The sequence below is a fragment of the Choloepus didactylus genome, chromosome 8 (genome assembly GCF_015220235.1).
Source record: "Choloepus didactylus isolate mChoDid1 chromosome 8, mChoDid1.pri, whole genome shotgun sequence".
Lineage (NCBI taxonomy): Eukaryota > Metazoa > Chordata > Mammalia > Pilosa > Megalonychidae > Choloepus > Choloepus didactylus.
Window position 1 is genome coordinate 121,176,692 of NC_051314.1, and position 22,290 is coordinate 121,198,981.

General features: G+C 37.2%; 1 protein-coding gene and 1 pseudogene across 2 annotated transcripts in view; one reads left to right on the forward strand and one right to left on the reverse strand.

Annotated features, from left to right (window-relative positions):
* Positions 1–16,827, forward strand: part of LRP6 (LDL receptor related protein 6) — a 219,998-nt gene extending 203,171 nt beyond the window's left edge. Inside the window, exons 21-23 of one of the 2 annotated variants that reach the window (XM_037845616.1) lie at positions 1,921–2,057; positions 2,717–2,814; positions 13,263–16,827. In XM_037845616.1, the coding sequence (XP_037701544.1) occupies positions 1,921–2,057; positions 2,717–2,814; positions 13,263–13,557 (530 nt within the window). In that variant the 3' untranslated portion in view covers positions 13,558–16,827. The remainder of the gene's footprint in view (positions 1–1,920; positions 2,058–2,716; positions 2,815–13,262) is intronic. The other variant, XM_037845617.1, reaches the window with a different exon arrangement.
* LOC119541511 lies at positions 270–681 on the reverse strand (annotated as a pseudogene).
* Positions 16,828–22,290: the final 5,463 nt, after the last annotated feature.

Consider the following 22,290-nt stretch of genomic DNA (forward strand, 5'->3'; position numbering starts at 1 on the left):
TCTGCCTTTTATCCTCTCATAGAGGACTCCAACAGAAGGATAAAGATCCACCTCGAATGGGCAGGGGTACATCGCCATGGAAACAACCTAATCAAAAGGTCCCAGCCACAACAATTTTTAATCCACAAAACTGGGTTAAAAGAACATAGTCTTTTCTGGGGGTACATACCAGATACAAACCAGCACAGTAAGCAACCAAAAGGCATTTTGAAAAAGGTCCATATCAACCTGAAATGGAAAGACCAGAGCCCTGTACCTTGTAGCCTTCATTAGCTTGACCCTTCCTCTTCTTTGGTTGCAGCGGCCCCAGAGGGAGCTGTTTTGTCTTTGAAGGTTTCTTCTCATTCTCTTCTTCCTCATCCTCCTGGGGGTAGATGTCTGGGTATTTATGCATTTCTGCATGGCCTGGAACTGGTCTGCACAGTCTGACCCCTTGACATCCTCTGTGTTGTAGTGGAAGCAGGAAAAGGCCAACTTGAACTGTTACCCACAGGGGCCACTGGCCATTCCCCCAAGGCACGGGCAGTTCCAGTTATTTTCTCCATTTGGCAGTATAGATTTTTGCTCCTCATACAGATCATTGGGATCATCGGCCAGCATCTCTGCATTGCTTGGAGTTTCATTGTCTTCTTTGGTCACAAATATGATTCAGTCCTTCCCTTCTTGCTGGAAGTAGGCCATTGCTGCAGCCTGGCACTCAGACCAAGAATCAAGTCTTAGTTTCCAGCAAGATTGTCAAATTTCCATTATGGAAACAGGATACTGCCTAGAGTTTGCTTCAAACTAAGCTACTTCGAGTTTAAAAAATTAAAGAACAAGTGTTCTTTATTAACTTTTGTACCTTCTCTTTAACAGAAGACCTTAGGTATGGTTGGTAGAAATTGCCTAACGATATTAAGCAAATACACATATAAACAATATGCACTTCTGGAGGCACTCCAGTGAAAGTAAATCAGCCAGCCATTTGGTGAAAAGAGTTACAAACCATAAGTACTTCCAGTTCACAACAGGGGACACCAGTAATCTTGAGCCCAGGAATAAAAAAAGGCCAAAAAATAAATGTTTTAGGATTTCTTTTTGCAAACAGATTTGAAAATAGCTGGATGATAAGAGGGAAGGGTATACTGTCTTATGTTTTCTCCTAACTTTAGGTGATGACAGTGGGACTAGGGCTTGTTTCTTTAAGCACAGCCATTAGCTAGAAGTTCTGCATTTGAACAGACCATTTTGTTTTAGGGAATTATAGCTTTCTTTTCTATGCTTTTTTGGAGCCCTTAGTCAAAAGAAGCCTTCCTGTTTAAATGAGCATGGAGAAGGAGTTGCCAGACTAAACCCTCTGAAAATAGAAACTTATTTTGGGTGTAACTCAGAGTAAAGTAAACAGACATAGTTTTAAAATGGATAATGATAATGATTCCTTGTTGCCAAACCTATTTTCAGTTAGTGGAATTTGGGAACATACTTGGGAAAAAACAGAATTTTTTCTTTAGCATTGATGGTTTTGATTCCAACAATACTTGGCACACGATCGGTGAAGACATATCTTCCATACTTTGTGTTTATGTCCTAGAAAATGGGTTTAGAGTTTCCTTTTGAACAAATCTGTTATTTAATCTATGCTGCTTTACAACCTTTACTATCCACAATCCTTTCTTCCACAATTCCTCAAGAAATTGAAAACCTATCATTTTGAAAAGCTCTGTTTCCATTATTGGCCTTGTTTGAGGCCTGCTCTCAATGGATAAAGAACATTCATTTCTCCATTAAGTGTTTCCAGTTATTATGAGAAAGAGATGAAGTAAGTTATTTTAAAATCATACTATTTAACCATTGGTATTTTAATCCTAATGTTGAATAAAATTAATTCGTGTGTTTTTATAGACCCTATTCACCTTCAGTTTTTATTCCCCTTCGTTTTAGGAGTGTCTCGCGGTAAATCAATGATCAGCTCCCTCAGTATCATGGGAGGAAGCAGTGGACCCCCTTATGACCGGGCCCATGTCACAGGAGCATCATCAAGTAGTTCTTCAAGCACCAAAGGCACTTACTTCCCTGCAGTAAGTAGTCTTTGTTTTCCTTTGTTTCACTTTGAATGCTAAAATATATCAGGTTTTAGATTTTTAAGTCATTTAAATATGGGTGCTCAATGATTGTAATGTAAAAATAGTTTTTTAGTATAGCATTTAGTCATGTAAAGCTCGAAGAATGATTTATCATCACTACTACCACCCCTCCCATGCTTATAAACCTTTCTTTAAGTTTATTGTGTTATAACCAGCATAATTGAAAGCACTGGGCATTAATTTCACATTTCAAATAAAAGTAGAACTACAGAATGTTACCTCCTGAGAGGCTTAAGACCTTCATTCCATGACATCCCCGAGAGGAAGCTCACCCAGAATTTCTCCTAAGTTAGTGATTTTTCTCTAAACATTTATAATTTTTTTAAAATCAGAACCCAGCTGGGCCAAATTTAAACCAGTAACTTGTAGATTACAGATTTCCTTCTCATCACCTCACTCTAGTTTAGGTGTCTCATGGCAGGGGGGACTACAATCCTATGATACGATTTGAGGTCAATTCTTCAGAAAATAAGGATTGTATCAACTGTGCAATGGAAAGGAATACAGATAGAGATAAGTGAAAGAAGTTGAAAGAAAGTCTCTCTCTGGGGTAGACTGTTGCTGTTTTAATATCTTGATATTTTTCCTTTTAGATTTTGAACCCTCCTCCATCCCCAGCCACAGAGCGGTCACATTATACTATGGAATTTGGTTATTCTTCAAACAGTCCTTCCACTCATAGATCATACAGGTAATATACTTCCTCTTCTAATATAAATCAAAATACTTATTTGAAGGAAGGTGTATACTCGTGGGCATGAAGTAATCCCAAAAGAGTAGATGATGGTCACCAGAGACAGGAATAGGCATCTTTTCCTACTAATAGTGACATTCCCCTTCATACCACAAATCCTTTTCCTTTAGCATGTTGTACATTTTTTTAAAGAGACTTAAAAAAAGCTGGCTTTTAGAAGGATAAAGGAAAACCCCAGATATTTGCAGTATTCGAAGGAAAAGTTACTTACTAAAGTGACTGATTTCAAAATAGGTTATTGCTCAATTTAGGTTTGGTCAGTGTTGTGAGAATGGAGTATTTGGAGTAAGACTGGACTCGAGGTGTGGGAACTCTAACAGAGTAGAGCTGTTACGTGCAGAGCTTGAGAGCGGTTGAGAGAAGCATAAATTCAGTCCTTGCTTACATATGTTATTATGACCTGGAACAAAAGGTTTCTCATGTAGTCGCATGGAATAGATCAAGACTCACTAGAATAAATGAAATGTATTTGTAAGCCAAAAAAAGGAAATTATGCCTTTGTGCTGATTTGTGACTCTGTAGAGAGTGTTGAGCTCGTCAAAGTACTCGTGTCAGCAGTATTCCTCCTTCTAATTGGACAAGCCAGCAAAAAGTCAACACTGTGATAGTCTGTTTAAACAGTGAGTGCCTCGTGATTATGGCATCCTGTCTAGATAAGGTGTTTCCAAGCATTCCTGTCAAATTACCATGAATTGATATAACCGTTGATGTGTAGAAATTGTTTATAGTATCTTATTCAGAAATCTCATTTTAGTTTCTAGATATGACTATTCAAGGTAGGCTTAGCGCTGAACTTATTGTTTTTATGTTTTATTTGAAATGTTGCTTTCCCTGCCATAAGTTTGTTCTAAAAAGCTAAAACAGACAGGCAGAAGCCTGAAAAATGAAAAACAAAAGGAAAGACCTAAAATTTTATTTTAAAAAGTTAATTTCTTCAATTCAAATAGGAAAAAACACTTTGATTAAAATAAACACAGTTGCATCAGAAACACTTCTTCCCTGTCTGAAATTAAGCCCAGGTTCTGTTTCTCTTCTGAGTCCAAATCTGTCTTCATTTGTTCATAGTTTTGTCTAACCCAGGGCTTAAGAATTTTGTTACTTATACTTAATTTTCTTTCATGGAAATAGAATTATTGGGCCTTTTAAATTTTGATAATGCAGCCAATAAATTTCACTAAGGCTTGACAGAAAGATAATGCAGCCAATAAATTTCACTAAGGCTTTGACAGAAAGGTAGGACCTAAAATAAACTATAACATCATGTCAATACAGGCAGTAAAAACCTGTGAGAACCTGCTCAGCAGGTCATGTAACTCGGTCTTTTGGCAGCCATTTCTTCTGAGGCAAGACGTAAGTGATATCAAGTGGTTTGTATCCTGGGATATTATCTGTGGCACCCTGTAGCACGAGGTATTTTTGAATTCTTACAGCAATCAGTATTACCTTTGCTCTTACCCTTTCCTTCCAGTCATTCTGATGAAAAACATTAGGAATATATCTTTGGGATAACTATGAAATGAGATAAACTTTAACATATTTAGAATATAAATGGTATAAGAAGTAGCAGATGGATGGAAGAATGACAGAAAAGCCAGAACTTTAGGTCAGCTCTTATTTTTACTAGCGTGTTCTTCTCTTTCCAAGCACTTTTCTCTAATTGGCCATGTTAAAAACTTAACACCTATATGTTGTAAGACTACTTGAGAAAGTAGATAAACAAGTATAAGAAAAATAAATAGTCTCTGAGATATACATTAGAAAATTCACAGGGTTATATGGGTATTTAAAGTTTGTCATTTGATATTCAGTTAAAGCCAATCTTATAACAATATACTCTACTGTATACAGGGAATCAAAGTTATTTCCCTCAAACCACTGCAGTTTTCCTTTGGTAGTAACAGTACAGACGTACCTCTTTATTGCACTTTGCAGATACTGCATGTTTTTTTAATAAATTGAAGCTTTGTGTCATCTCTCTGTTTAGCAAATTTGTCAGCACCATATTTCAAACACCATGTGTTCACTTTGGTCTCTGTGTCACATTTTGGTAATTGTTGCAATATTTCAAACTTTTTCATTATCTCCTCTTATGGTGATATGTGATCAGTGATCTTTGATGTTGCTAGTGTAATTGTCTTTGGGCACCACAAACCGCGCCCATGTAAGATGGTTAATTTAACAGATAAGTGTTGTATGCGTGCTGATTGGTCCACTGACTGGTGGTTCCCCATCTCTCCTTCTCCTTGGGCTTTTCTATTCTATCAGATACAATAACATTGAAATTAAGCCAATTAATAATGGTACAGTGTTCTCTTAAGTGTTCAAGTGAAAGAAAGAGTTGCATGTCTCTCACTTTAAATCAAAACCTGGAAATGATTAAGCTTAGTGAGGAAGGCATGACAAAAGCCAAGCTTGGCGTCAGAGGCCTAGCTTTCAGCCTAACATTTAGCCAAGTTCTAAATGCAAAGGAAGAGTTCTTGAAAGGTATTGAAAGTTTTTACTCCACATTTCCAGGTAAGGTGGCAGAGTAGGAAGATCCAGGACTCAGTTTGTCCTCCAGGACAGTTAGTAAACAGCCAGGAACTGTCTGAAACAACTGTTTGGGGGCTCCAGAGACCAGAAGATCACTGTCAGCATCCAGGGAAGAGTGGGAAAAAGAGAGTGATAAACTGTGGTGAAGTACTGTGAATAGAACTCTCCTCTCTCAAAGGCTTGTTCCCACCCACATCCTTGCGGTAGGCTGCCCTAGGATCCAGTCCTTGGCTGGGAATAAAAGTCCTCTTCCCAAGAACAGGGGGAGACATGGCCAAGCACCGATTGAGGCTTTTGATTAGAGAACTCAGAACTCTGGATCCCATTTCTGAGGGCAGCTATAGTTTCAACCAGCCCAGGACAGAAAGCAGCCGGCATCCTCCCTTTCAAAACCTGACCCTGATAGGGGTAAAAGCCAGGGCAATTTGCAGACACAGTTCTTTCTTAGGGCTGCAGAGAACAGTTTACTGAAGGGCGGCTCTTCCCCAAGAATAGGGACAGCAGGGGTGGGGTGGGATGAGGGTGGGGTCATGGCTGAGCCCTGATCGGGGCTTTTGAATAGGAAATTCGGAACAGTATCTGTGAGGGCATCTACTGTTCAGCCATCCCAGGACAGAAAGCAGCCAGCAACCTCTGTTTCAACTCCTCTCCTGATTGGTGGAAGTGGGAACGATTTAGAGATGCAGTGCCTTCTTGGGGCTGTGGGGAACACATTGCTGAATGGCAGCTCTTCTCTAAGAGTTGGGGTTTGGGGATGGCTGGGCACTGATTGTATCTTTTGATTTGTGAATTCAGAATGCTGAGTCCCAGCTCTCAGGGCAGCTATGGTTTCAACCCACCCAGGACAAAAAGCAGCCTGCAGCCTCTGATTCACCCCTACCCCTGATGGGGTGGAAACAAGGGAAACTTAAAGTTACAGTGCCTTTTTAGGGCTGCGGAGAACAGTTTCCATTGGGGTGACTCTTCCCTAAGAAAATGGGGGTGGGGTGTGGTGTGGAAGGCACATGGGCCAGTACTGTTTATGGCTTTTGATTAGCGAATCCAGATCACTGGGTCCCAGCTCCGCTAAGAGTTTCAATGTGTGCCAGACAAAAGCAGCTGGCAGCCTCTGTTTCAACACTTCTCCTAACAGGGGTGCAGTCAGTTGAGACTTAAAGGCACATAGCATCTCAGGACTGCAGGGAACAGTTGGATGAAGAGTGCCATCTTCTGGGCAGGTGAGGAAAGCACATATTTGGGGAGCTATCAAGGAGAAGTTTGGCATCCTTACAGGTCTCCCCAGAGCACTTTGGAACTGATTTATGCCCCCTTTATGGGTCCCTGGCCCTGTTTTTACTGGGAAATACTGGCTTAGTTCTCTCTGAGGTGACCCTCCTCCCAGATTTGCCCTCTAGGCAAAAACCTCTAGAAACAATGAAAGGAATGTTAAAAAACTATAGAGGCCATTCAAAAATAAATAGAACAGATCAGCATTCCTGGAGAAGGAACAGGGAAAAGGAAGCTTTCCCTTGGAAGTGAAATAGTTGCAAAAATAGTACAGTTTCAAAATCTATACCAAGGCAGGAATCAGATGAATGAGAGCTGAAAAAATCTGACCAGTTAAAACACAAGCTGTTCTAAAGGTCTATAGTAAGTAGAACCAAGTGTCAAAGAAGTGCCTTAGCACAAAGTCAATCAACAAGGAAACCCTAGGCAAGAGAGAGAGACTGACCTCCAGAATAAAGTCGTCAAGATAATCAGATGCCTACACACCAGCAAAAAATTACAAGCCATACTAAGACATAGGAAAATATGGCCCAGTCAAAGAAACAAATTAAAACTTCAGTGGGGAGACAGAATTTGGAACAAAAATGTTCAAAAAAATCTCCTAAATAATTTCAAGGAGATGAAGGAAAATATGACTAAGGAGATAAAGGATGTTAAGAAGACACTGAGAGGATGGCAGTATAGAGAAGTGTGGAATTTAGTTAGTCCTCTAGAGCAACTAGAAAATAGCCAGGAACGACTGTTGGGGTACATCCATGACTAGACACGCATCGTACCCCAGCCCAGAATGGGTGGAATGACCGGGATCGCAGCGTAGAACTTTAAGTAAAGCTCCCCAAACTGCAGAGCTGGTGTCCCTCCCTCACCAGCAAGGCAGGCTGAGCTGAAATACTTCCCTGTGTGGAAAAAAGAAGCAGGTTACCTGGAGCAAGGGAAAGTAACCCAACCAAGCTCTAATTGTGGTTTTAATTAACAAGTTTAGACTATTGAATACAAGCTACAAGCACAGATAAACCTGAAGTAAGCAAGAAAGGAACCTGAGTTTCCTCCTGACAGGAGGCAGGGCTGATGGATGGATGGATGGATGGATGGATGGATGGATGGATAAATACATACATACATATATACATACATACAGAGGCTTTTGGAGATGGCTGAGCTCAGAATACTGGAAAATGGTTGTATCCCAAGAAAAGGGGGACAGAGAACCAGATACCAACACCAGTCAACTGGCGAAACTGGGGGGCTGGGGACTGGTTCTGAAAGGGGGCTTTCTCTCTTTTGCCTTTTTTTCCCTCTCTAGAATGAGCTCATTAGAGAAAGCCTCAGGCATTTTCAGTTGTCAGCACTCACCCAGGCAAGGGTGGAGTTAACAGAGTCAGAGAGACAAAGGAAGAATTCAGGTGTAGAAGATAATTCCCCAAAGGGTGTATCTTCCCTAAGAAAGGGGGGGTGGGGACCAGCTCAAGTGGCTGCCCTCCCTCAGAGAATTCAGATCCCAGGGCCTGGAGAAAAAAAAAAACAAAAAAGAAAACACAACTTAAGCTTGGCTTCTGATACCCTCGGCCCCTGGCCAGGACAGGGTCCATTGAGAATTAAAGGGACCCAACCTCTTTACACCAGTGGGAAACTGTGGACTGACAAGCGCCACCTGCTGGTAAAGATAGGAAAAGCATGGGTTCTAGAGACCTCACAGGAAAGTCTGACCATCTGCTTGGTCTCACCCTCAGGAAAACCTGACATTGAATACAGCCTCCTCCTGAGATTTGGGCACGTCTGGTCTGGGAAAATTTGATTGGGGTTTCGAGGACACTAGATGCCTAGACAGTAAAAAATTACAGATCACACTAGGAAAAATGAAGGTATGGCCCAGTGAAAGGAACAAGCTTACACTTCAACTGAGATACAGGGATTGAAACAACTAATTATTTATCAAACAAATCTCCTAAATCAATTCAAAAATCAAATCAACGAGTTGAGAGAAGATATGGCAAAAGAGATGAAGGATATAAAGAAGACATTGAGCAAACATAAGGAAGAACTTTAAAATTTGAAAAAACAATTGGCAGAACTTATGGGAATGAAAGTCACAATAGAAAAGATGAAAAACACAAAGGAGACACATGACAGCGGATATGAAGAGTCAGAAGAAAAGATTCATAAACTGGAGGACAGGACATCTGAAATCCTACCCACGAAACAACAGCTAGGGAACAGAATGGAAAAATATGAGTAGTGTCTGAGGGAATTGAATGACAACATGAAACATGTGCATGTACATGTCATGGGTGTCCCAGAAGGAGAAAAGAAGGGAGAAGGGCAGAACCAGTAATGGAGGAAATAATCACTGAAAATTTCTCATCTCTTATGAAAAACATAAAATTACAAATCCAAGAAGCGCAGCGTACCCCAAACAGAATAGATCCAAATAGACCTACACCAAGACACTTAATAATCAGATTATCAAATGTTAAAGACAAAGAATTCAGGAAGCAGTAAGAGAAAAGCGATCCATCACATACAAAGGAAGCTTGATAAGACTATGCATGGATTTCTCAGTAAAAACCATGGAGGCAAGAAGGCAGTGGTATGCTATAGGTAAGATACTGAAAGAGAAAAACTGCCAACCAGGAATTCCATATCCAGCAAAACTGTCCTTCAAAAATGAGGGAGAGTTTAATATATTCTCAGACAAGCAGACGTTGAGAGAGTTTGAACAAGATACCTGCTCTACAGGAAATACTAAAGGGAATAATACTAGACAGATAGGAAAAAATGTAAGAGAAAGGTTTGGAACAATGTATTGGGTGATGGTTGCACAATAACGTAAGTACGCTAAACAAAGATGACGGTGAGTACGATTGAAAGAGGAAGATTAGGGTCATATAGGACACCAAAAGGAAAGACAGAAGATAAAAACTAGGACTGTATAACTTAGTGAAACCTAGAGTGCTCAGTGATTGTGAGTAAATGTACAAATATGTTTTTACATGAGGGAGAAGAAATGAATGTCAACTTTGCAAAGTGTTAAAAGGGGGTGGTATTGGGGAAACAATACAATCAATGCAAACTAGAGTCGATAGCTAACAGTAACATTGTAATAAGCTTCCATTGATTGTAACAAAGGCAATATACCAAAGCTAAATGTCTGTAAGAAGGGGATATAAGGTAGGGGTATGGGATTCTTGGCTTTGGTGGTATTGTCTGACTTTTTTATTGTATTGTATTTTAATTTTATTTTTTCTTTTGTTGTTTTTTAGTTGTATTTTTTTTCCTTCTTTTTCTCTTTTCTTTTTCGAAGAAATGGAAATGTCCTTGTATAGATAGTGACGGTGAATGCATAACTATGTGATTATGCAGAAAACCATTGATTGTTTACTTGGGATGGAATGTATGGTGTATGAAGAAAACCATCTAAAAAATAGAGGGATACAAGTGCTGGAGAAAATATGCAGAAAGGGGTGAACCTTATCACTATTGGTAGGGAAGTAGAATGGTGAGCCCATCTGGAGGGCAGTGTGGTGGTTCCACAGGAAGCTAAGCATGGGATTCCCATATGGTCCTGCAACTTGGTTATTGGGTATATGCTTGGAAGAACTGAAAAGGGGGACATGAATGGACATTTGCACAGTGGGGTTTATGGTGTCAGTATTCATGATTTTCACTGGATGCAATTGGCCTAAAGGTACATCGACTGCCGAACAGAATGGTGAACTGCAGTGTATACATACAGTGAAATATTGAGCTGCTGTAACAAGGATTGAAGTTATGAGGTGCATGGAGATTGAGGACAGTATATTGAGTGAAATAAACCAGAAATGAAAAGAAAAACAGTATAATGTCTCACTAATGTGGGCTAACTATAATGTGCAAACTCTGAGAATTAAGTCTGGGAGCATAGGTTATCAGGGGATGGCTTATTGTAAAGGTTCCTAGATTGTAAGCTCTTACAGCAGTTACATCTATTCCTGAGTTGTAATGGCTGTTTCTGAATTCTGAGATGCTGAGCTCCTTGTGTATAACCTGTTTGGTCCCTGGAACTTTAGATATCTGTGTGACACCTGAGACTCAGAACCAGAATCTGGCAACTATGTCAACATTACCCATACAGCAAATGTTAAGGAACCTGAAAAAAAGAAATCAGACTTCAATTAGAGATACGAACAAAATGGACTTGGTGAGGAATAAGGTAAATCAGAGTAAAGGATAAGGACGATATTGACAGTGTTTTTAAAACTTCAGTTTCTGTGTGAGACCAAAGGAAGAGCTGTTTATTAGGTGGAAAATCTATATTTTTTGTAACACACTATGTAATTTAACTTGTATGATTGGTTCATTCAAACAACGTAATTACATAGAATGTTGAATAGGGAGTGAAATCTGGTTGGTTTGTACAGGTTAGTGTGAAGCCCCAATACATCCCACAGTAATTTGGGCAGAGAATAACAATGTATTTGCAAAGCCACCTTGAGAGGCTTGGGGAAAATGTGGAATATTAAATTTCCCCACCTGGGGAATTAATGGTATTCTCACAAGCATTGGGGGCTACCAATTCAGAAGGCCAAGCCCTCGATCTTGGTGTGTGCCCTTAAGAAGTTTGTTACTGCCTAAGAGTGCCTAAGAGTCATCCCCAGAGACCTCTTTAGTGGCTCAGATGTGGCCTCTCTCTCTAAGCCAGCTCTGCAGGTAAACTCACTGCCCTCCCCTCTATGTGGAACATGACTCCCAGGGGTTTAGGTCTCCCTGGCGATATGGGACGTGACTCCCGGAGATGATACCTGGCATCGTGGTATTGAGAAAGCCTTCTTGGACCAAAAAGGGGGAACATAAATGAAACAAAGTTTCAGTGGCTGAGAGATCTCAAATGGAGTTGAGAGGTCATTCTGGAGGTTATTCTTATGCATTATATAGATATCCCTTTAGTTTTTAGTGTATTGGAATAGATATGAGGAAATAACCTGAAACTGTTGAACTGCAACCCAGTAGCCTTGATTCTTGAAGACAATTGTATAACTATATAGTTTACACCTTGTGACCATGTGATTATGAAAACCTTTGAGTTGTTTTGACTTTCAGGACTTGCTATTTAAGAAATACATTGTGTAAAGCTGTAGCTGCCATAGAAAGTGATTCCTTTGATGTATCTGGGCAAAGTCCATTGAAAATCTTTTGGAAAGGATTCAGCATTCTAGATGCCATTAAGAGCATTCGTAATTTATGGGAGGAGATTAAAATACCAACATTAACAGGAGTTTGGAAGAAGATTCCAGCCCTCCTGGATGACTTGGAAAGGTTCAAGACTTCAGTGGAGGAAATCACTGCAGGTGTGGTGGAAATAGCAAGAGAACTAAAATTAGAATTGGAGCCCGAAGATGTGACTGAATTGTTCCAAACTCATTATAAAATGAGGAGTTGCTTATGGATGGGCAAAGAAAATGGTTTCTTGAAATGAAATCTACTCCTGGTGAAGATGCTGTGAAAGTTGTTGAAATGACAACAAAGGATTTAGAATATTACATAAACTTAGTTGATAAATCATTAGCAGGCTTTGAGAAGATTGATTCCAATTTTGAAAGAAGTTCTGTAGATAAAATGCTATCAAACAGCATTGCATGCTACAGAGAAATCTTTCGTGAAAGGAAGAGTCTATTGATGTGGCTAACTTCATTGTTGCCTTATTTTAAGAAATTGTCATAGCCATTCCGACTTCAGCAACCACCGCTCTGATCATTCAGCAGCCATCAGCATCACGGCAATCACCAGCAAAAAGATTATGACTCACTGAAGGCTCAGAAGATGGGTTATCATTTTTTAGCAATATAGTAGTTTTTAATTAAGTACGTGCATTGTTTCCTTAGAATGCTGTTGCATACTAAATAGACTAAATAGTATAGTGTTACGATAACTTTTAGATTGCAGTAGTCTGAACCAAGCCTACAGTATCTCCAAGGTATGCCTATAATAGGCTAGCATAGACCTTAGGCTGTCTACCAAAATTCACCGTGTACAAAATTCGTCTGTACATAATTTGAGTTTTAAAAAAAGATATGAAGTCTTTGGACATCGTTAAACTATCATGTAAATTATGGAGCCATTAAAGAATGTTGAAGGAACATTAACATGTTTGACTAGTGTGAAATACATAGTGACACATTCTTCTCTTAAGCCATGGAACTGCAGAAATTAGTGGAGGGCCACTACACAAACCAAGTGCAAGATCTGTAACTGAGAAATAATCCAAAGATGCCCCATTATGTACAACTTTGAATAATCCTCTTATTCCATGGTAAAGTTTAACTTGAAAATATGTGAGCACATCCAGAGGTTAGATTGTGTTCCCCTTCACTTTCCCATCCTATCCATTTTTACTTGTTTCTAATCATATTCTATTTGCAAATACAAAAATACACACTCTCTCCCTCCTCCAATCTGCCTTTGAAAATTGCCTCTTGGTCTGTGCAAATTTAAATTGCACCAGTTTATTGCCTTCAAAGTGAAGTTTACATCTAATACCTCTGTATTCAGGTAGGGAAAACCACTTATCTGTAAAACTAATTATGCTTCTCTTGGTTTTCTCCCTTTACCAGCTACAGGCCATACAGTTACCGGCACTTTGCACCCCCCACCACACCCTGCAGCACAGATGTTTGTGACAGTGACTATGCTCCCAGCCGGAGAATGACCTCAGTGGCAACAGCCAAGGGCTACACAAGTGACTTGAACTATGACTCAGAGCCTGTGCCCCCACCTCCCACACCCCGAAGCCAATACTTGTCAGCGGAGGAGAATTATGAAAGCTGCCCACCTTCTCCATACACAGAGAGGAGCTACTCTCATCACCTCTACCCACCACCACCCTCTCCCTGTACAGACTCCTCCTGAGGAGGGGCCCTCCTCCTCTGACTGCCTCCAACGCAAAATGTAAATACAAATTTGGATGAGATCTGGAGGGGGGGAGGGAATTGTTAGAACAGGATGAGGCAGACCATGTACAGTTAAAAATTATAAAATGGGATAGGGAATACTAGAGATATTTGTACAGAAGAAAAGGATATTTATATATTTTCTTAAAACAGCTTATTTGCTGCTTGTGCCATAAAAATTTGTATAAAATAAATTTGTACTGAAAGTTTTATTTTTGCAAACTGAATACACAAAGCATGCCTTAAACCTAGTGAAGTGACTGAATACAAAGGAAACAGGAATAATAAAGGCATCACTGACCAGAACTGTCTGGGTTATACTGATACCAAAAAGAAGAAGAAATTAAGCCCATCTCACAGCATCAAACCATAGATACTTGGAAGTAGCCAAATAGCCTTCGTGTTAACTAACATTTGAGGGCCAGTAAGTTTAAGAAATCATGGAAGAAGAAAAGGAATTAATCTAACCTTGGACAAAGGGCTTTTTTTTTTTTCTCTAGCAATCCAACAATTTTAGTGAGGAAAATAGAAATATATTTATAAAAACCCATCTGGGTGTTGCCATTGTAGGAGAGATCAGCTGTCTGGTAAGGTGCTGTGGGAGAGTCTTCTGTCCCTATCTTAGAGCCCACACCTCGTCAAAAATTAGTTTTCTTTCTAGGTTTTTCACCTTGCTGCCTCCCCCAGCAGCTTTATAGGCGTTTAGCTAAGATACCATGATTTACTCAAACTTTTTATCTGAGAAATTGATTAAATAGAATTTTCTAAATTAAAGTTTGATTTTAATGTTTCTATTAACTTCATTCCCCACTAGGCTTTATTCTTCAATTTGACTGCTGTTTTTGCATAATAATCAAAAGTTGGACATAATATTGCTCTTCTTCTGAGATTGTTTTAATACTCATTAAAATATCTTGTTACAACATTTATAGACAATGTTTGAGAATTACAAATTTAACCGTTACTGTTTTTTGTTGTAAATTAATCATATATCCTTGCAGTACTTTCAGCATATAATATCACAATATATAAAATCATTTATATATATTTTTTCCTAGTAAAACATTTAAGTATGTTTTTGGTTAGAGGCAATCTATTTAAAAAGAATTTTTTGGTTATCATAAGAAGGTTTTCCTTTCTATATTTACTGTGCCATTTTCATGTTCTTTAAGCCAGTTTTTCTCAGAATAATGTCTGTATACATACCTCTTTTAATGTGTAACATGAATTTAATATCTTCCTGTTACCCACTGTGAATGTTTGATTGTTTTTAAATTATCCACAAACTGTTCCTATAATCACCTCTTACATATTTTTAAATGTGTTCTCTCAAACCCCATTATGGATTAAGATGACAACAAATTTTAAAATGTGGATTAAATGGGAAGTCACATTATTAACTTCTCAGCTGTCTGAACCTGGGTGGAGGGGCATGTTGGAGGTCTCATATGTAATATTCCTGACCTGCTGCCATGTACGGCACTGGGGCTGCTATATTTCAGCTCTTGGGTTGACCTGTGGAATGATTCTAGCACTGCTCTGCCACCTTGCCAGAAGTTAGTTTCCTGCTTTTTACAGGCTTCCAGCACTTCTCTGCTAAAAATGAATGTTTTTAAACTAATGTGTTTTTACCTTAACAGGTGTTGGTCAGTTAATTATTGAATGATTTTTTTTTTTTTTTTTTTTTTTTTTTTCATTATTCTGTCTCACTGAGGTCTCTCTAGGTTCCAGGGCCCAAGGGAAAACAATGGATGAAAAGATTCGGAATTATGGCAGGGGTAAAATAACTTTTTAGGCAATTAAAAAATACCTAAGTAAACTTTTTAAAGAGAAAAAAATGTGGTGTCAGAATAATGTTTAAATTGTTGGGGACAGCGTACATGAATCAGGTGCACTTGATTTCGCATATAAATAAAGGGTAACCCATCAGTGTCTTGCATTTCAGACAAGCATTAACTCTTCTGTTGATGGAACAAAGTGCTCACAATCTAATGTAAAATGGACATTAAACATGCGTTCTGTGACACACAGGGGCACTTGATACTTAAATGAAGATGGAAAGGTTAGCAATAACTGGGTGTCAGTTAGAATTTGAGAATTCTATATGTTTACATTTTTTAATGTGCATCTTTATCTGGTGGGCTTCCCATGTGGAAACTTGCACTATACTGAACTAAGAAGAATATCGCCTTGTTATATCTCAGTCCAAGTGCTTGTACTGCGATGGCAATGGCCTCTTCTTGCAAAATACTAATTTGTGTGCCAATTTGTTTGAAATTATTTGAAGGCAGTTCAGCTTAATCACAGTATCCTCTTTCTAGGATAGTTGAAAATGGATCCTTATTTTTTAATGAAAGAATTGTCAAATTCGGGACAAATTTGTTGGTAGTTAATCTAAATGACTTAGAATTAGAAGTTACCGACTCTCCTTCATCCTCCTTCAGTCTGAACTTGACCCAATTTTTCATTATCATAAGACAAATCTGTAAGCCTAAAACTGTTCATTGCTGAAAAAAGAAAATTCTCGTAACTTCACCAATAGAATTAGAATCTAAATGATTTTTTTGTACGCAGAAGTGAAACATAGACTAACCTTTGTTTCCTACCACTACTTAGGGTTGGCCCAAAAGTTAACACCAAAGAGTTAGAGACAGCATGCCTTTGCTTAACTGTCCCTTCTTTTGGGTTTTATTTTTTAATCAAATATATTCAGAGGAAAATACATATAAAAGTTGTAATGAGGATATAAAGGTATTAAGAGGAAAATAAAACAAAAATATCTGATTAAAATCCAGTGTTGTGTGTGTGTGTGTGTGTGTGTTTTAAGTATCTGGGGTTAGTAAACAAAATTCAAGGAGGATACCAAGAAGTTTAAGCTGGACTAGCCTTAATTGCAAGTGAAGGATCTGGTGCTGCTTTCAGATGTTTATCCTTTGTGTTTTTTAATTTTTTCTTAAGCTTTAATCTTCGTCATTGTCTTAAAGTCAGCTGGTGTTTCTTGTTCATTGACTTTGGTACGATGGTGCTTTGCAAGGATGTGTTTATATTATAATGGCCAACATTTGGTCAGCCCTTGTCCACTATTCACTTCCCCTTTTTGTAAAATAAGTGCTTTAATTGTAAGCTGTATAAAAATACCTTGTATAAATCCCTTTTTTTGATTATTACAATAAGCTGAGTTGTAACAAATGAAATGTTGATTTTTATAATAAAACAGTGGAAACATTAACGTGTTATTTCTTTTCAGCGGAAAATTGAAACTGTAGCTGCTTGTGCTTTGCTGTGTTATAAATAATGCTATTATGTTTCAGACAAAACCAAATCCACCTTTATCATTTGCATTTCAAATAAAATACTGCCTTGGAAGAGAGAGGTCTGGGAAGGGCTGTTGCTTAGTTTTCTGCTGGCAATACCTATGGATGGGAACAGAGAATAAGGAAAACAATCTGTACTGCTTCACGTCTGTTCATTTTCCTCAAACTCCTGGAGGGAGTCCTCATGTGCATTTTGAGTCCCCTTTCCTTCCTCTGAATTGGTTTATAAAATGAACATCGTTTTTCTTGGTGCAGAGCCCAGTATGATGTGATACTTTTTCCATGAGAGTGGATGGTGGCTACTGGGTCCCTACTGTAGTCTTAAATTCATTAGTTTGATTGGAAGAGAGAAAGGCTGCTTTTTTATTTGCTAGCAGTTGAGCTCAAGCATCAGGAGATTAAATAGAAAACAGGTTTTAATACAAAGGTCTTTCCTTAGCTAGGAATACTCTTGAAAATTTAAGTGAGCTAACTGCAGCTTCTCTGCTGCCCCTCCCATGCTTTTCTCTAGAGGGAAACAAAAATCATGCAAGTTGTGCAGTTCCCAGTCAAGTCAAAGAAAAGCAAAAGCAGAAACTTCCTGAGTGAGCAGAGAACTATGGTTTGCTTACCTAATTTAAGGGCAGACTCAAGAATGGAGGAAAACTGTAATTTGTTTTGGGTCCTTCTTTCCTGAGATCGATTTTCAGCTAAATTTCTACAGTCTTGCATTTTAATCCTTTGTGTACTGTTGCATTGTTTCTATAGATTTAATTCAAATGACAAATTACTGTGCTCAGCTCTTGTTTCGACCCATTTGGACCATCATATATGCACAATTTTTTTTGCCTCTAGAAAATTATTCTGAGATTTGCATTTACAAATTCAGATTTAATCATTTATAAAACCCTATGTCTTCCCCATTAAGCATGCTAAAAGTAAAGGATAATTTTGCTAATATTTGCCCTGCATTGACTGTGCTCTAGGCATTATGTTCAAGTTCTCATTTTTCCTGAAAATAATTTAATGGCCAAGCTTGCCAGGAAATTTCCAATTTGGATATGAAAAGATTCAGTGCAAAGGTTTTTAGGGACAGGGTTTGGCAGTGGGAGGGAGGGCAACAGTGGTTTGGGATCTATATTCTAATCTTTGTTCCACACTAATTGTCCAAGCACATCTGGACTTCCTTATTCTTGGTATTTGTTGATATAGTCTCTAATATGGAGTTTTCCGAATCTTGATTCCTTAATTAGCCATTTCCACTACCTGTTCCAGAGAGGTGTTTGTACATAAAGCATTCAGATAATTTATAATGACAAGGGTAGAGTCTTTTGGAACCCAAACACAAGTAACCCATTGTGTGGAGATGCCTATTCAAAGCCTTCTTTTCCTGGGGACTTCTCTGGTCTTGCTCCGCATTCCAAAGGAATTTTTGCCTCCCAAAAGAGAGGCAGCCCCAGGTCCCTCTTACAGCACAAACTGCAAAGCATACAGAAGTAATCATCTTGAGAGCTTTTTATTTCTGATCATCCTGCTACTATTACCCAACTGCATGGCCTTGAAGACTTCACATTTTGTCCAGTGATTAGAGATCTTTCTTGGGGGTATCGATTTTATTTATTTTATCAAAGAATCAGCTCTTGGTTTAATTGATTTTTCTCTATTGTGTCCCTTTTCTATTTCATTGATTTCTACTCATTATTCCCTTTCTTTTACCTATTTTGGGTTACATTTGCTAGCTTCTTAAAATGTAAGTTTTGTGTCATTGATCTTATACCTTTTTTTTTTTTAAGTATGTAAAGCTATGTATTTCTCTGTAAGCACTGCTTTATTTGCTTCTTACAAATTTTGATGTTTTCATTTTCATTCTGTTCAAACACTTTATAATTTTGCTTTCTTCTTTGGCCCATGGATTATGTAAAAGTGTGGTGTTTAATTTCTAAATATTTGGACATTTTCCAGTTATCATTTTGTTATTTTTAAATTTAATTCCATAATGGCCAGAGATACTCTGTATGATTTTAATCCTTTTAAATTTATTGAAATTTGTTTTATGGGACAGACAATGATGTCTCTTAGTGAATTGCTTTAAGGGCACTGGAAAAGAATATTCTGCAGTTGAGTATAGTTTTCTATAAAGGTCAATAGGTCAGACTGGGTTTATAGGGTTATTCAAGTCTTCTATATCTTATTTTCTATCTACGTCTATCAATTACTGCAAGAGAAGTGTTGCCATCTCAAGCTGTAATTATGGATTTGCCTGTTTCACCTTTCAGTTCTCTCAGTTTTTGCTTTATATATTTTGAGTTCTGTGCATAATTTAGGATTGTTAATGATTCACCTTTTTATCATCGTAAAATGCACCTTTTTGTCTCTGGAAATATTCCTTGACTTGAAGTCTACTTTGCCTGATATTAACATACACATTCCAGCTTTCTTATTAGTTTTTGTGTATATTTTTCAATTCTTTTACTTTTAACCTATCTGTCTTTTAGGTTTAGACTATATGTATTTCTTATAGACAGGATATATATTTCTTATACACAACATATAGTTGGGTCTTTGTTTTATCTGTTCTATTTCTGCCTTTTAATTGGAGTGTTTGCCATTTACGTTTAAGGCAATTACAATAGTTGGGTTTGTTTACCATCTTGCTATTCTCTATTTGTTCCAACTGTTCTTTCTGTTTTCTCATCTTTGCCTTCTGAATTCATTATCTTTTAGTATTCCATTTTATTTCCATTATTAGCTATGTTCATATTTAATCATTGCTCTGTGATTTACAGTATGCATCTTTAACTTGTCATACATAGTCTACCTTCAAATAATATTTTGCTACTTTGCATATAAGAACATTACAACAGTGTATTTCCTTTCCCCCTTTCTGTCCTTTGTGTTATTGTCATACATTTTGCTTCTGCATATATTATAAATGTCATGGTACATTATTTTTGTTTTAAAGTCAATTATCTTTTAAAGAAACTTTAAAATGAGAAAACATTTTAATTTACCCACACATTTATTGTTTTTGCTGTTCTTCCTTTGTATAGATCTGAGTTTCTGTCTGTTACAATTTTCCTTCAGACTAAAGAATTTCCTTCCTCATTTCTTGTATTCTAGGCCTGCTGATAATAAATTCTCCCTACTTTTGATATTCTGAAAATGTTTTCATTTTGTCATTTAAAAAAAAAGTATAACAGCTTTAGTGAGGTATAATTGCCATATAAAAACTACATGTATTTAAAGTGTGCAGTTATAAGTTTTGAGATGTATACACCCATGAAACAATAAGATGATCAAGATGAACAAGTCTGTCAATTCTATCACTTAACCATGTCCAGGCAACCAGTGATCTGCTTTCTCTCAGTATAGGCTTTCCTGCGTTTTCTAGAATTTTACATAAATGTATCTCTTTTTTTTTGTTGAGGTTTTATTCACTTAGCATCATGATTTAAAGATTCATCTATCTCACAGCATATGGCAATAGTTCATTTTATTATTGAATAGTATATTCCATTGTATGGATGTGTGACAATTTGTTTATCCATTCATCTGTTGATGGACATTTGGGTTTTCAGTTTGAGGCTATTACAAATAAAGCGGCTACTTTGGTACAAATTCATTTCCTTTGAGTAAATACCTAAGAGTGGAATGTTTGAGTCGTATGATAGATGTATGTTTAACTTTTAAGAAGCTACCAAAATATTTTCCAAAATTGTTATACCATTTTACATTCCATTTTTTTCTTGAGTTAGCTTTGATAGTTTCTGTCTTTCAGGAAGTTTGTCTACTTCATCTAAGTTGTCAAATTTATTGACATAAGGATATTTGTAATATTCTCTTATTATTCTTTAAATATCTGTAGAACCAGTAGTGTGATATCACCTGTCATTCCTCATACTGGTAATTCATATCTTCTTTCTTCTTGATCAATCTGGCAGGAGATTTTATTGATCTTCTCAAAGAACCAGCTGTTGTTTTCATTTATTTTTCTCTTTTTGTTTTCTGTTTCTTTGCTTCCCTTTATTATTTACTTTCTTATGCTTACTCTGGATTCAATTTGCTCTTTTTCTAGTTTCTTAAGGTACAAGCTGAAGTTACTGACTGAATACCATTCTTTTAACAGTTGTTTAGTGCTTTGAATTTCTCCCTATGTATTGCTTTAGTACCTCACAAATTCTGGTATGTTATGCCTTCATTTTCTCTAAGTTCAAACCACTTTCTAATTTCCCTTTTGATTTCTTCTTTGACACAAGTGTTTTAGAAGTATGATATATAATTTCAAACATTTGAGGGACTGTCCTGATATTTTTCTGTTATTGATTTCTAATTTAATTCCACTGTGCTCAGCAAACAAACTTCATATGGCTTGAATCTTTTTAAATTTATTGAGTTATAGTGCAGAATATAGTTTAATCTTGTTAAATGTTCCATGTGTACCTGAAAAGAATGTGTTTCCTACTGTTGTTTGGTATAGTGCTCATAATGTCAATTAGGTCAAGTTAGTTGAAAGTGTTCAAGTCTACTATACTTTATTGATTTTCTGTCTACTTGTTCTATTATTTTTTGAGAGAGGGGTCTTGAAATCTCAAACTTTAATTGTGGATTTGTCTATTCTTGCAGTGCTATCAGTTTTTGCTTCATGTATTTCGAAGCTATTATTGGATGTATAAACTTTAGAATTGTTATATTCTCTTAATGAATTGACTCCTTTATTATTAAATAACACTCTTTATCTTAGGTAATATTCTTTGCTCTGAATCTACTTTGATATTAATATAACCATTCCATCTTTCTTTTGACTAGTGTTATCATGGTCTATCTTTTTCCATCCTTTTACTTTTCACCTGTTTGTGTCTTTAAAGTGATGTGTTTTTTTTGTTTTTTTTGTTTTTTTGTACGCTACATATAAATGAGGCTTGCGTTTTTATCCAATCTGGTAATGTCTTTTATTGGAATGTTAAGAACATATACATTTATTGTGATTATTGTCATTGTTTACTATACCATCCTGCTATTTGCTTTTTATTTGTTTCATCTGTCCCTTGTTTCCTTTTTCCTCCTTTTTTGCTTTATTTTGGATTATTTTTTGTGATTCCACTGTATCACCTTGTTGGCTTATTAGCTGTAAGTCTTATGTGAGTGTATGCATATGTATGTTTTAGTGGATGCTTTAGGATTTATAGTATACATTTTTAACTTACCACAATATACTTCCAAGTGAAATGATACACTTCACGTATAGTAGGAAAACCTTACAATTAAACTTCCATCTTTCCCAAGCTCTGTACTGTTATTGTCATACATTTTATTCTACATGTTATAAACCTCACAGTATATTATTACTTTCTTTTAAACCACTCATTTTATTATTTTTAATTAATAGACTTTATTTTTTT